Source organism: Hipposideros armiger, unplaced genomic scaffold, assembly GCF_001890085.2.
Source record: "Hipposideros armiger isolate ML-2016 unplaced genomic scaffold, ASM189008v1 scaffold_334, whole genome shotgun sequence".
NCBI lineage: Eukaryota > Metazoa > Chordata > Mammalia > Chiroptera > Hipposideridae > Hipposideros > Hipposideros armiger.
Window position 1 is genome coordinate 1,410,921 of NW_017731684.1, and position 13,720 is coordinate 1,424,640.

Sequence of the window (13,720 nt, forward strand, 5' to 3'; positions counted from 1 at the left end):
TGGCAATAATAGCCCCTTGGCCCTCACACCCACTTCATAGTATCTGTCTAAACAGGCAGGGTGAGAGCTCAGTGACCTCCAATCAGGGGTCTCGAGAAGCAAGAAGCAAACATTTGGGGGGAAATCATTATACTAAAAAAACAACATTAAAATTTTCAATTAGGAAATTTTTAGGGTGGAAATGGGAGAATAGAAAAAGCATAATGTGAACGACTTTGGTTCTCTCTTGATAAAATCTGTGTTTTGAAGCAATAAGCTAAGAATTTGGATCATCTTTTCTTTTTGTACATCTAAGATTAAAGTCTTCTTTCAGGACCATTAGCTCTTTGAAATTCCTGACTTTATTAATACTGTAGCTGTACAAGCAAATGCATAAGGGCTTTCTAGAACTTCAACCACTAATATGCATTAAGCTTTTAAACATGATGAGGGTGCTTTGTCCTATCAGAGTTTAGTCTTTAGATGTAAAATATGCTAGACACTTAAAAATCTTTATTGCAGTCCTTTCTTAACTATCCTGCTTTATATGTGAGGATGTTTTACAGAAATAGTAAGAGGAGACAACAAAGCTATCAGCTGTGGGCTATTCTAAAATTAGTTGATTAATAACTATACATTTGGGTACTTTTGTACACACTGAATGATCTTTTAACAAATAAGACACTGTATTTCTTTACTATGGCTTGTCCTTCTAAAAAATGTATTGTTTAAGGGCTCTAGAAACTTGGAGGGAGGAAATAACACTGGGGTTGAAGTTGTCTGGAAGGTTTTTGTGGAGGATTGGGACCTGACCTGGACTTTGAAGATGGGGTGGGATTTTCATGAATGGAGAGCGGAAGGAAGTCTCTCAGGTATCCTGTGGAGGGTCGGTGAGAGCAAAGGCACAAGGAGTGCCTGAGGATGTTTCATCAAGGAGTATAAGGGATGAGTGGCAAATAAGACTGGGTTAGTAAGTGGGGGCCAGGTAATGGGGTGGCCTTGAATGGTAGGATAAGCAATTTTAATTTAATCCCACAGTAAGTTTCATTTAGAAGATTTTTGAAGAGAGCAAGAGGTCAAATTAGATTCGCAGACTAAACTTAAAAACAAACAAAATACAGTTAGCTAAACCAAAAGCTTCTCAGTAACTATTATTATTATTTTTTTTTATAAAGGTAGCATACTATCTCCCACTGTTTCTATATGTTTGGAAACTGGGACGTTTTTGTATGTATGCAGGATTCGTTTTCTCCATTACTTTTCCTGGAAACTGTTTTCTCCACGTTCTGAGGCTTAAATGTTCTGCTCACAGCTACCCCTATCAAGTTACCCCCAAAACACCAGGGCAATGGCCAAAGGAGAAAGCCAGGCAGGGGTGGTAACTGGAAATCTCAACTGATTCTGAGAGGAGCTAATTAACAATTCTTCCATTTCAGCGCATCAGAAGGGCGTCAGTTCACTCTTCACATTTCCATGGAGTGAAACATGATTTGTTCCTTTTAAGATATTGTGTGGTGAATTACAGCAGAGGAGATGGAAAGAGAAAATAAAATGGAAATAGAATAGTTAACACTTCTACAGTATTTATTATTATTTAGCAGAATAAAACAATAATAAAGCAAACATTTACAAAAAACATTTTTTTAAACTTATGTGCTGAAAACATTACTCTAAATTTCACCTAAGTCACTCAAACTGATTGGAAGTAGAAAATATTGACTCTGAATGTTAATATTTTATCCCCTTCCTCCTTCTTTTTCAGCCTGTGTTTTGTCATGGGCCGAGCATTCTGCCTTTTGCAAAATACTCCTGTCAGAAGTGAGCATTGTTCCCAGTTCCACCACCTGATCCAGATGTATGGGGCTGATAGAGTCTCCAAGCTGTAATCCAAAAGTCATTATTTCAATTCCTTGTTCTTCTAGAGTATTCTGTCACCTCTTACTCCAGTTCTTTAGGCAGTTGCACCTGTGATTTAAGCATTTGAAGAAAAGGAGAAACATTAATCCTGAAAATTTAAGAGCTTTATAGCAAAATGACAACATTTACATGCCTCAGAGGTTGCAGAGTGGATTAGAAATTCTGGCCAGACAGCCCCCAGATCATGATAAAACAACAACAAGCACAGCCACCATTCATTTGGCATTTACTGATCCAGGGACTGATCCGGGCTTTGAGCACATGGCCAAGCATATCATAGAAACAAGGGGGCAGGTGCTGGTGTCGCCTGGGTTCAACTACTGGGACCAGCACCTACGAGTTGTGTAGTGTTGGGCATCGGTTTGTTAGGTGTAAAGTGATAATAGTGGTCTTTAACTCACAAGGTTGTTTTAAGGATTCAGTAATATAATACAAGTTACTCATTCACGTTAACACTTATTTTAAAAGTATTTTCTCATTTCATCCTACAACAACCTTGTAAAGAGGATACTGGCTCAGACAGGAGAAGTAATTTTCTTAAAGTCACACAGCTGTGAAATGGCAGAGCAGGATCTGGACCTAGAGCTGCCTGATTTCAGTACTCATGCCTTAACCACTAAAATACCACCACAAGAATATAAAATGTATGTTCTTTGAACAACCAGTCTTTCCTTTTTGAAGCACATTCCTACTTTGATGCTCACTAAAATTTAAAAACAAAATATTGTTTGGAGAGCCTCCAGGGAGAAAAAAAGAAATCATGAATGAGTAGCATAAGTCTGACTACAAATGAACTTGTAGCTTTGTTTCATAGAAACAACCTAAGGGACGTTCTCAAAGGGTATTATCTTAGGAAGATGACTCATCCATCACGGACAAACCACATTCCAGAGGACACTAAAGAATTCAGAGGACACTTAGGGTTTATATAATAATGACTAGGAATGTTTCTCCTTTTACTGCCCGTGCCCACCTGCTAATGTGATGAACCATTTTGGCCATCTGCTAAGGCCTCTCTTGCAGCCTGTTCTCTGGCCATGACCTTTGGCTAGAAAGGTCTCCCAACATCCTGCCTACCAGAGAGGACCTTTCATCTGTTGCTGCTGCCTGCATAACCTTTAAACCAAGGTATTTTTCTGTGTGTCTGACCCTCTCCCTCATCTTCTCCCTGCCAGACTTTCAGAAGGGCAGCAGTGTGACTGCACCTTAGTAGCGCGCACTCGTGGGAAAGAGGAGAAAATTGCAGATGGATAGGATCTAGAGAACCTAGCTAAAGAGAAAGAAGAGCTTATAAATGAGACAGAGAAGAAATGGCCAGAGATGAGATGAAGGCTCAATAGTCTATAATCTCACATTTTGTAATCATAACTGCTAACACACTGTGGAGTCTTTTGGCTAACTAAGGCTGTTCATGATATTATTATACTGAAGTCTTTCCAAAGGAGAAATTTAGCAGTGTCTTTAGGCAACTGGCTGGAAGCAGTACAGATAAACATGGGTGAGCCCCAAGTGAAACTGAGTGAATATTAGAATAGTTACCTTGTTTGATTGGCGCAGAAGCTTGCATGTAACATACATGCAGCTGTCCTCAGAATTAAACAGCTGCTGCCGATGGGATTTTTATCTCAGTGAAAAGTATGAATACTTATTGGGGATGGTAGGCAGTGAACAGACCACAGAATTTTTAAAGACGAAGGAAAATCATACATTTGCCTTGAGGATTAAGCCTGTACAAGCCTAATGTCTTTGTATTGTGCTATTATCATATTGAGTCAAAGCTATTAATTAACTCATAGTCATTATCCAATAAGTTCAGTTTGTTAGATAAAACAAAGACTTTTAAAACATAAAGCAAAACAACAAGAGCAACAAAAACTAAAAAATTCTACAGGAGTCAAATAAGTAACGGAAACGAGTGAAGCAGGCCAGGTGTTAAGCAGTAGGGTGTGGTGGGGACTGAGAAGAATGGGGACGTGCAGGGCCTGTCTCATGGCAGAAGCCAACACACAGAGCCAGCTGATCGGTGCTGTGCAAATGCAAGCACTGTGCTCAGATCTGAAGTTCTGAGCAGTGCCGGATAACTGGATTTTCTAATATGATCTTTAAAATTTTTATATAATAATACTCATGTCAAAAAAGCCAGGCTTTCAGATTTGACCTCTAGTCCACCAGTTTTCAATATCTGGCCTACAGCATACATCTCTTTTAAACTGAATTAAACGGGCAGCTTCTTGCGGGAGGTAGCGTTTGAGCCAAGTAAATATACAGATTTTCCTTTATTCTTTGGTGGCGACTTCACTTCAGGGATCTTGGGCCAGAAACATGTGGTGGGGAGAGAATAAACATTAAAAATGAAAAAAAAATACAGTTTTAAAATGTAAACTGACTACTTAATGAGATATACTCTAGAAAATACAAAAATAATATTTCTAAATCCATGAGAGAAAAATAATTAGTCTTTTTCTTTTTAAAAATTTTCTAAGAATAAGTAATTTCTATGTACATTTTTGGCATTCAGTAGTATAGTTGGACACATCAATTTAAAAAAAAATCACGATTTCAAATTGTATTTTAATTTTAACTGAATACTTGAAAATCCAGGGGTTCACAGGGCATCTCTGCCCTCCAAAACAAGGAGGAGGGAACCCCAAAAGCCTTTAGTTTTACCTCTCCAAATGGGCATCTTTGTGTCTCATTTGACTGGCCCCAAATATCCCTTTTTGCTGGGATTTTGTGATATCATCACTGATGGCATTTACAGTATTTCATTGAGTCTAACATGCACGTTTTGTGATGTTTCACAGCCCTGAGATCAGAAAGCATCTTATAGTCCATGGTGTTTTACAGTAGTTGGCTGCATGTGCAAGCAGACACATCACAGCCTTTCTTGCCGTTTGCGCCTCCGCTGAGCTACATGCCCAATTGGTACTACACATGCGCAGATACATTGCCATTTAAAATATCTTTTAAAGCAGCAGTTCTCAACCTTCCTAATGCCGCAACCCCTTAATACAGTTCCTCATGTTTTGGTGACCCCAAACCATAAAATTATTTTTGTTGCTACTCTATAACTGTAATTTTGCTACTGTTATGAATCGTAATGTAAACATCTTTTTGTTTTCTGATGGTCTTAGGTGACCCCTGTGAAAGGGTCCTTTGACCCCCAAAGGGGTCGTGACCCACAGGTTGAGAACTGCTGTTTTAAAGAATGATAAAGCAAACGAGGCAAAATAGAATGGGCATGTAAGAATTCTTTTCTGTAAGTACCATTTCTGAACTTCTGTAAGTCTCAAATAATTTCAGAATAAAAAAGATTTTAAAAGTTTTTTAAAAGATTACACTGTGATTTGGCATTAAAGCAGAAATTTATTGTATATGCAGCAAGGCACAACAACGGAGCAGTGGGCGCCAACTGACATTAGCAGAGTGGATTTTCATCAGTGGAACATGCATTTTCATTTTCCCACAGAGCATTTTACAGGACCATGCAGATGAAGTTGTGTGACACTTTGTATCTGAGATGCATGCAGACGCCTATCGCAGGCCATGCCAGGCAACTGAAACCAGGAGAAATTGCCAATCCCTTGGAAGAGAGAAGAGACATTTCAAAGCAGAGGCTGATAGGCAAGACCATCATTCAAAAGTTAGTTCAGAGGGCACTTTGAAGCATGTTTTTCTTTCTTAGTGGACATTGAAAAACACAACTTAAAATTGATAACATTGTAGAATTGATTGCAAATGTAACATGTAGTACTTAGTAGGGCAGTGCCTTTTGCAATTACCATCATGAATTTATTTTAATGTCTTTTGCTTTAGGATCTGGACTCAAAACTACAGTGTTCTCAGTTGAGTAAAAGGCAGAATGTCTTGACTATGAAGATTATAAAACCTATCCTGTACCTCCGTGACATTGAGACTGTCCTATTCACTGTGGTGTCCCTGAGCCCTCTGATGGTGCCTGGCACCTGGAGCCTGATGTAAATATTTTTGCGTTAATGAGTAATTGAATGGATGGAGCGAACAGACTCCAGGGAAAGCAGATGTGCACGGCAGAACATTCCCACAGGGCAGGGAGTTGGGTCAGATGATCATTTCAACTTCATTCTTTCTTCTACTCTGAACTCACATACTCCCTTTAATGTGGATTTTAAAAAAATTCTCTTCATTCTTTTCAGAATAATGTTATTTTCTGACTGTGTAGCCAGCAAGGCAGCTTGGATATGCTTTACCAATGGCTGGTTACAGAAGTGAGAGAGCTAATTTCTCTTAGAACAGCACCCCCACCCACCCCTACCGAAGCCTAGCTGCCTGGAGAAGAGCAGGTGCAGGAAGTCTTGATGTTGTGCCCAAGGGCAGGCAAAGAATTCTCGCCTGACCTCATGTGACTTCGAGTGTGCTCACAGTGACTCCTGCCCCAGCTAGAGTCAGAGTTCCCCTAAGTCACAGATAAAGTCACCTTTGAGATAGAAGAATGGAATGTTGTCCATTCTGCATTACTAGGACATGGAATAAAGGACCCACATATATGAGGTGTGATTATACAATGCGGTGAACGCTGCTGCCGAGTGCTATCCAACAGAAAGGCAGGGATCTTCAATTAATTGTGTTTTTTGACCTTGATGGAATTGTGGGAGCTGAGTTTGTACCCTGGAACACTATGGTGAACTCTGCATATTATAAGGGCTTATTAGAGTGTTCAAGAAATGATGTGCAGGGAAAACAGCCTAAGAAAGTTTCCGTCCTCCATCAGGACAATGCTCCGTGTCACACATCACTTCTAGTATGGCAATTTCTGTCAAATAAAAACATTACGGCGTGTTGCATCCACCTTATTCACTGGATCTGGCACTGTGCGACTTCTGGCTCTTCCCCAAAGTCAAAATGACCATGAAAGGTAAAAGTTTTGAATTAATCTAGGACATCGCCACTACAGTGCAACTAAAGACACTCACGAAAGAGGACTTCCAGAACTCCAGAAAATGGCAGGAATGATGGGATAAGTGTGTTCAAAGTGAGGGAGGTATTTTGAGTGGGATTAATGGCAATGTATCTCTTACTGTAATAATTTCTAAAAATTTAAACATTCACCGTATTTTTTATCACACCTCGTGTGTGTGTGTGTGTGTGTGTGTGTGTGTGTGAATAAGTGACAACTATCTTATTTTATAGTACATAGCTCTTGAAGCAGAAAAAGAAAAAGCTTATAGGAAATTGGTAAAACATATTGAAAAAATTGTGACTATGATGAAATAATATACTAACTATGTTGTCAATGTAATCTCGGCTAAATTGCACACTAGATTTTAAAATAATAGTTAGTTATCAAGCACCTGTGGCCTTTGGACACATACTTTTCAGCCTCTATAAATATTATCATAGTAATTACAAAAGAAATTTATTTCTGTAATTTAACCTGCAAGGAATAGAACATTTTCATATATCAGAGCAGTAATAATGAATCATAGTAAATATTAAAACTGAAATAGTAAAGTCTTTTAAAACTCCGTTGATTTGTGGAGACTCTAACCTGAAGCTTACCTTTTATCTACCTGCTTAAACGCAATTGCAGATTGTCTCTCTTCATCTACTAAAAAAGAACCAGCTGTTTTTAAGCGTTTGGAGTGCTCAGTTTATCTACAAATGACTGGCCTAACTAGGCTTCTTTCTTACATATTCCTATAGCAGTTTTCTCAGGATCTCTGAATGTCAGCCCTGAATCCCTGACCCTGGACTCAGAACTGAATTTCAATGTCAACTCTAGAGCGTCTGACCTGTATCTCCTAGATACACATATATTATTTAACTTCTAAGCCTCAGTTTCCTTTCAATAAAATGGGGAGAATAATAATACCTACCTTCTGGGGTTGTTAGGATGATTATATGAGTTAATTCATGAATCTGGCCTACAGTAAGTGCTTAGTAACCATTAGATGTTAATATTGTTACAGATGTTACATGTACATAGATGTATGTCCTTGGGGATAACCAATAATTTAGATCTACTGGTAACGCTGGCGGGCTTCCTCCAGTTAGTCACAATTAGTGAGAATCTCCTGGTGTTAAAATGAGCAGGGAATAGAAATAGAATACAGTCGTTGTGGGGCTTGTTCACCATTTCTCCCTCCGTCTACTTACAGGTTTAAGATAGGCGACGTTGCTTTGACGAATGTCGTTTAAGAGCTGATCTCTGGGAGTGATTTCCACCAATGGGGGTGGTCTATTTCTCGGCACTGGTTTCAGTGTTTTGATTACATCTTTGAGGTTGGTTTTCTCGGGTGCTTCTTTGGCTTCCGGCATCCGAGATTTACGCTGGGTCCTCTTCAGTTTCACTGTCCGGAAGGAGTCAGGGTCTGTTCTGTGCTGAAGAGGCTGCGATGGCTTCTTCATCACTTCATGGCGCCGACCGAAGGGGACTGGCTGAGGGTTGGGAGGATGAGGAGGAGGTTGGAGGAACTCCTGCATTCTGGAATCTGGCATTGGCCCTCCCAACATCTCCCACATTCCAGGTGGTAGCCCCAACCCATTCTCCAACATCGCTATTAACCTTCGCTGCTCTTTGAGTTGCTGCTGTTTTTGTTCTTCTTGCCTTTTCTGCCTTTGTTTATCTTGATTCCTGGTGAGCAGATTGGTTACCACCATTCTGGGACCTGGAAGCTCAAAATGGTAGCCCATCTTCAGGAGAGTGTTGTTTGCCTTCAAAAGCCGGGCTATTTCCATTTCGGCATGGTGGCCCAACATGTGCCTTTGATTGTGAAACCGAAGCTCGGTTAGTGTCTCGTTAAACTGAAGACACCTCATGATGGCTACAATTCCTTTGCCTGTGATGAAATTGGACTCAATGTTGAGTGTGGTAATACTCCTATTTTCACGCAACATGTTAGCCAAGGCAAATGCTACGTTTTCATCTGCACCCACGTTTGCTAAACTGAAGGTTTTGATGTGTTTGTTTTTCTTCATTGCATTAACAAAATCCAGTAACATTTCTTTGGGGATGTTTTCAATGTTGTTCAGGTTGAGTTCCTTCATATCAGGATCATTTTGTCTAACTCGCCTCAAGCCCCCATCCAGGTCTGTTTGGTTTCCTGAAGGTCTTGCACTCACTTTCAAAAAACTGGTATCTAGAGCTAACTTCTTAGGATCTAATTTTGATATTTTTTTCTCACTTTTTTCTTGGGCCTCTGGTCTGTCTTTCTGTTCTTCAAATGCTTTACTAGTTACCTGAGGACAGTTGTTCTCACCATTTCTGGCTTGCTCCTTTACTTTGCCTTTCTCTTCTCTTTTTGTTTTTTCATCACTCCCTTCACTCTCATCTTCTCCATCTTCTCCATCATCTTCATCTTCTTCATCTTCATCATCTTCATCTTCCTCGTCTTCATCATCTTCGTCTTCTTCATCTTCATTATTATCCTCATTATCTGTTTCTTGGACATTGCTGCTGCTCTTTGATTCTCTTTTATTTGCAGTAATTTCATTATTGAGCTTTTCTTTTAAATACTGGGACACCTTTTTATTGCCTTTGTCTATTTCTTCATTCTGCTCTTGAGTGTTTTCCTAAAAGAGAGGTTTATGGTGGTTAGAATACATAGCAGTGAAGAAATATGAAGTAGAGCAATAGCTACTGGAGATAATGAAAAGATTTATTATTACGAAAAAAATAAGTAAATAAACTGTATGTATAGTATTCCATTTGTGTAAGTGTATATGTATATACCTATACACACAGACACACATACAATATACAAAAGTTTATAAATGTATAGAAAAAAAGTTTGTTGTACTGTTTACCAAAGTAGTTATCTCTTAGGAAGAGAGGTAACTATTAAGATAACTGAGGCGGGGGAAGCATTTGGGGATATTCACTTGTTACAGTATACAATTCTAGAGTGCTTGAGGTTTTTTTTTAAACAAAGTTTAAAACACATATTAATTTTGTAAGCAAATACAACCAAAATAAACACAATTTTTTCATAGACACATACATAAACACACATTTTTGGGCTGTGTTAACCTCATCCCATCCATTAAAATGAAACCTAATTAATTTTGTGTTCAGACTCTGTATTGTTTTTAAAAATGCTGTACAATTCCAGAAGCAATTAATAATTATTTGTTTTTGAAAATGTTATGGAGTTATCTACCTATATATTGAAATCTTTGTTTTGACTATAACTGAATAGGCATCTTTGTATTCAATAGCCCCCGATTACACAATAATATTCTTATAGCCATACCAAAATTTACATTCCTCAGACGCAGGCTAATCTAGAATAATGTATGCATTGAGTTTCCCTAAAAACATAATATATTTTGGGGAAAATGAGAGCAGTTTAATATTTTGGAATATACCAAAAAACTTGACTTTGACTTTGTCTTCTCAGCTCTGTGAAAACTGCCATAGCTAGTGCAAGGACAGGTTAACTAGGAAGGCATCTAAGAGGCAGAGCCAGCTACTTCTGGCTGGATTATGTAGAGATTTAGAAATAACTGCTTAGTCTAGGAATGAAATCAATAGTGTTTATTGATTGCTGCCCATTGATTAGTACACTTTCTTATACAATATGTATATCTCAAAGGTGTCATTTTAAAATCTGGTGTAGCAGTTTGAGACATGGGTTTATCCAAATAAGAACTTGATCTTATTGAACATAACAAACATATTGTAGGTTGGAATTGACAGTTGTCAACACCTTTACCAACTAAAGCCTTCACCACTGCATTTCTCATCTTCCCCAGAAGGGGGAGCCAGCCATCAAGCTGTTTAAATGATACCAAGAAAAGGAAAACTGTGAAAAGTACCCAATTGATTTTCTTTTTTTGAAATTGTTCATATAGAATTAGCTTTTACTCCAATTGTAAAATGTCTGCAAATTGTACCTTAAACTCTAACTTGATTAAATAATCAATTTACTTTTTTGAGTTTAGTATATGTTTAAACTCTCCTGACCATGAGACCAATCTATAACTATTCTAATTACATAATGATAATAATGTGACAAGATATATCTATATCACCAGGCATAACTAAAAGAGACTTTACCTGGGAGGATCTTTGTCTTTTTTTGCTAAGCTATTTTTAAGTGGAACATAAGACAAAATTATGCTAATATACAATAAGTTTATAGATTTAACCACAATTCTACTTTTCATACAAAAACATTTAAGAAAGAACTATCTTTAAAACAGTGTAATAGCTATTAATGTCTAAATTCATCACCAATATCCAATCACTGTACAAATATTGGATATTTTTGGTTATTTGACTTGGTCTAATTGTAGGATAAGTGGATGGACTTCAGGGGGACTGTGACACCGTTGAAATTGTATGTGAAACATTGAGTATGTATGTATGTGCTGGAAGGAAAGGGTAGAGAGCTTTTATTAGCTTCTTAAAGGGTTCTGTGAGCAAAAAAAAAAAGAGTTAAAGACAACTGTCTCTGGCTTACGAGTTAATTCATTAAATATCATATCTATAGAATACAGGCTTTCCTACACTGCAAACCCATAGCAATTTTTAAAAAAGAGGCATTTACAAGGAATTACCAACTTTCCCCTCACAGTTATATCATGTAAGTTTTTCAGGAAGTTCCAATCTGGAGTAGGACTCAATATTACGATTTAATCTTTAAGTGGCAACAAAACAACTCAAGACATGAAATCTTAAGAAGTGACAGTTATAACATGGACACCTGCCATCCCAGGCAGCCATTTCTCTGTTGTACACAAATCCCTGATTACCTCAGATGGCACAAAGGTGACAGGAACACGTTCATCTTCCAGCATGCGTCTGGATGCCTTTTGCCAATACATATAATCAACAAGAGATTTATGGTCGAAGTTTCCTGTGGGTGGTTTGTCGGTTTGATCTTTTTGAATCATTCCCACGGGAAGCCTGGGGTCAGGAGCCATGACTTCCATTTCCGAATGCAGTTCTTCCAGCTCTTCGGGTGACAAGTTGGCCAAGATTTTATCTTCATCAATCTCGTCATCAAAGAGTTCTTCTTGATCTGAATTCCTGCTGTGCTCTGACATGATTCTTTTTCTATATTTTTTTCCTATCTTACTAAAAAAGGAGAAATAATCAAAGATGATTAAAAAACAAACAAACTCAAGAAGTTTCCCCAGTTCACAAGCATACCAAGTCAATACCACTCTGAGAGATTTTTTTTCCCCCCAAGCACCCCAGTGGTGCTTTCTGGTCAGCGAAGAGTGACTGCAGTGAGGCTCATGCCATGTCTATATTAAGCAGGGCTTGGCTGGATACAGTCAATTTATGGAACTACTATGCCTCTCTCTATTCGGCAACTTGAGTCAGCTGTGCAAATCCATCTGACATTTAAGTACAGCTGCTTAGGTTCTCCAGTACCAGGTTCTACAGAATCACTGCAGGAATAAATGAGTTCTCTTCCCATATGCTTTGACACTGTCACACACAAATTCACGCAGAGCAAACACACATACCCCAGTACACAGGAGAGAGCACTCCTTTTTATTTAAATGATTAAAGCAACTTACAGTGTTTCGGAAGGAAAATCCAACCAGCGGCTTAGATTCTACTGAAGTGAAAAATTCACTTGAAGGAACTTGCCTCTTTACTACGATGTGACTCTGGAAGCAAATAAACCTGCACACAGCAGGCTGAGGTCTGACTGTGTTACTCATCTGCTGTGTAAGCTGAACCTTTGCAAGATGTCCTTATTTGCATCTAGGTCCTGTGATCTAACAGATGGGGACAACCAGCACTTGAATTTCCACTATGAGTGGGGAGTTTAACGTTTTAAATAATTTGTTTTTCTTATTAAGTATCCATTAAGCCAGGATAAATTTAAATGGATCTAAGCTGAAAAGTAAAAAACCCCAAACATTAAAGTACCAGAAGAAAGTATGAGAAGATTTTTTTCATAACTTCAGAGTATGGCAATATTTTTCAAATGGCAATGTTTATTAAAATGACAAATGCACATTTCCTTTGACATAGCCATTCCACTTTTAGAATTTTTGTTCCACTCTTTTTAGTATTAAATATGTTTAGAATTTTTTGTCCACATTTTTATTTACAGATATATTCTCCTATGGGTGGAATGACAGGTATACAAGATTATTTAATATAGCAAAGTGAAAAACAGTGTATTCTATATGCTATTATTTGTGTGATAAGGTAAAAAGAATATATGTATGTGACCAAATTTTATCAACATAATGCTTCCTTGGAAAGATACACAAGAAACCAATAACCTTGGATATTTTTGGATAGATGAATGGGTTGTTGAGAAGGCTGGGAAAAAGACTTTGTTACTGTATACCCTTTTATAATTGCCAAAATTTGAGCTTTGTGAAAATAAAATGAATATAATGCTTTTAAAAATACACATTTATTGTGCAAAAATTAGTATAACACAGGGAAGAACACAAAAAATAAAATAAAAATTTGCCCTTATCTCACTATCAGTATTAACATTTTGGTTTATAATTGCAGTCATTTTTTCTAGGCATATGAACTCAACAATCTTTTGTCATCTGTTTGTTTGTTTTTTACTTATAAAATCAGGGTTTTTGGTTTTTTTTTAAGACTATTGTATATTCTACCACTACATATGGTAGGATTCTTTATATAAATGTACCACAGTTTATGTAACCAATTCTCAATTGTTGGATATTTGGACTGTTTTCAATTCTCACAAGAACAAAGAGTTCTTTAGTAAACATCCCTATAGCTAAATATTTGTACACATACAAAGTTATTTCCTTGAAATAAATTGGATCCAAGAAGTGAAATTGCTGGGTTGAAGAATTAGAACAAATTAAAGACTTTTTCATCTATATGGTT

General features: G+C 37.7%; 1 protein-coding gene across 3 annotated transcripts; it reads right to left on the reverse strand.

Annotated features, from left to right (window-relative positions):
• Positions 1–1,567: 1,567 nt before the first annotated feature.
• On the reverse strand, positions 1,568–12,486 carry LMOD3 (leiomodin 3). Of its 3 annotated transcripts, none has more exons than XM_019661063.1 (4): positions 12,409–12,486; positions 11,632–11,956; positions 8,032–9,447; positions 1,568–1,944 (listed from the first exon to the last, which is right to left on the reverse strand). In XM_019661063.1, the coding sequence occupies exons 2-4, from the start codon at positions 11,923–11,925 to the stop codon at positions 1,918–1,920; spliced, it is 1,737 nt and encodes a 578-aa protein (XP_019516608.1). In that variant the 5' UTR covers positions 11,926–11,956; positions 12,409–12,486; the 3' UTR covers positions 1,568–1,917. The 3 variants fall into 3 exon arrangements, with proteins under 3 accessions (XP_019516608.1, XP_019516609.1, XP_019516607.1); XM_019661064.1 differs by lacking the exon at positions 12,409–12,486 and adding an exon at positions 12,032–12,051 and having other exon boundaries at positions 11,632–11,952; XM_019661062.1 differs by lacking the exon at positions 12,409–12,486 and having other exon boundaries at positions 11,632–12,116.
• Positions 12,487–13,720: the final 1,234 nt, after the last annotated feature.

Coding starts and splice junctions, on each gene's coding strand:
- LMOD3 (XM_019661063.1), bottom strand. CDS start 11,925: ATGTCAGAGCACAGCAGGAATTCAGATCAAGAAGAACTCTTTGATGAC. Junction 9,448..11,631: donor TCACCTTTGTGCCATCTGAG/GTAATCAGGGAT, acceptor CCTCTCTTTTAG/GAAAACACTCAAGAGCAGAA. Junction 1,945..8,031: donor ACGTCGCCTATCTTAAACCT/GTAAGTAGACGG, acceptor CTTAAATCACAG/GTGCAACTGCCTAAAGAACT.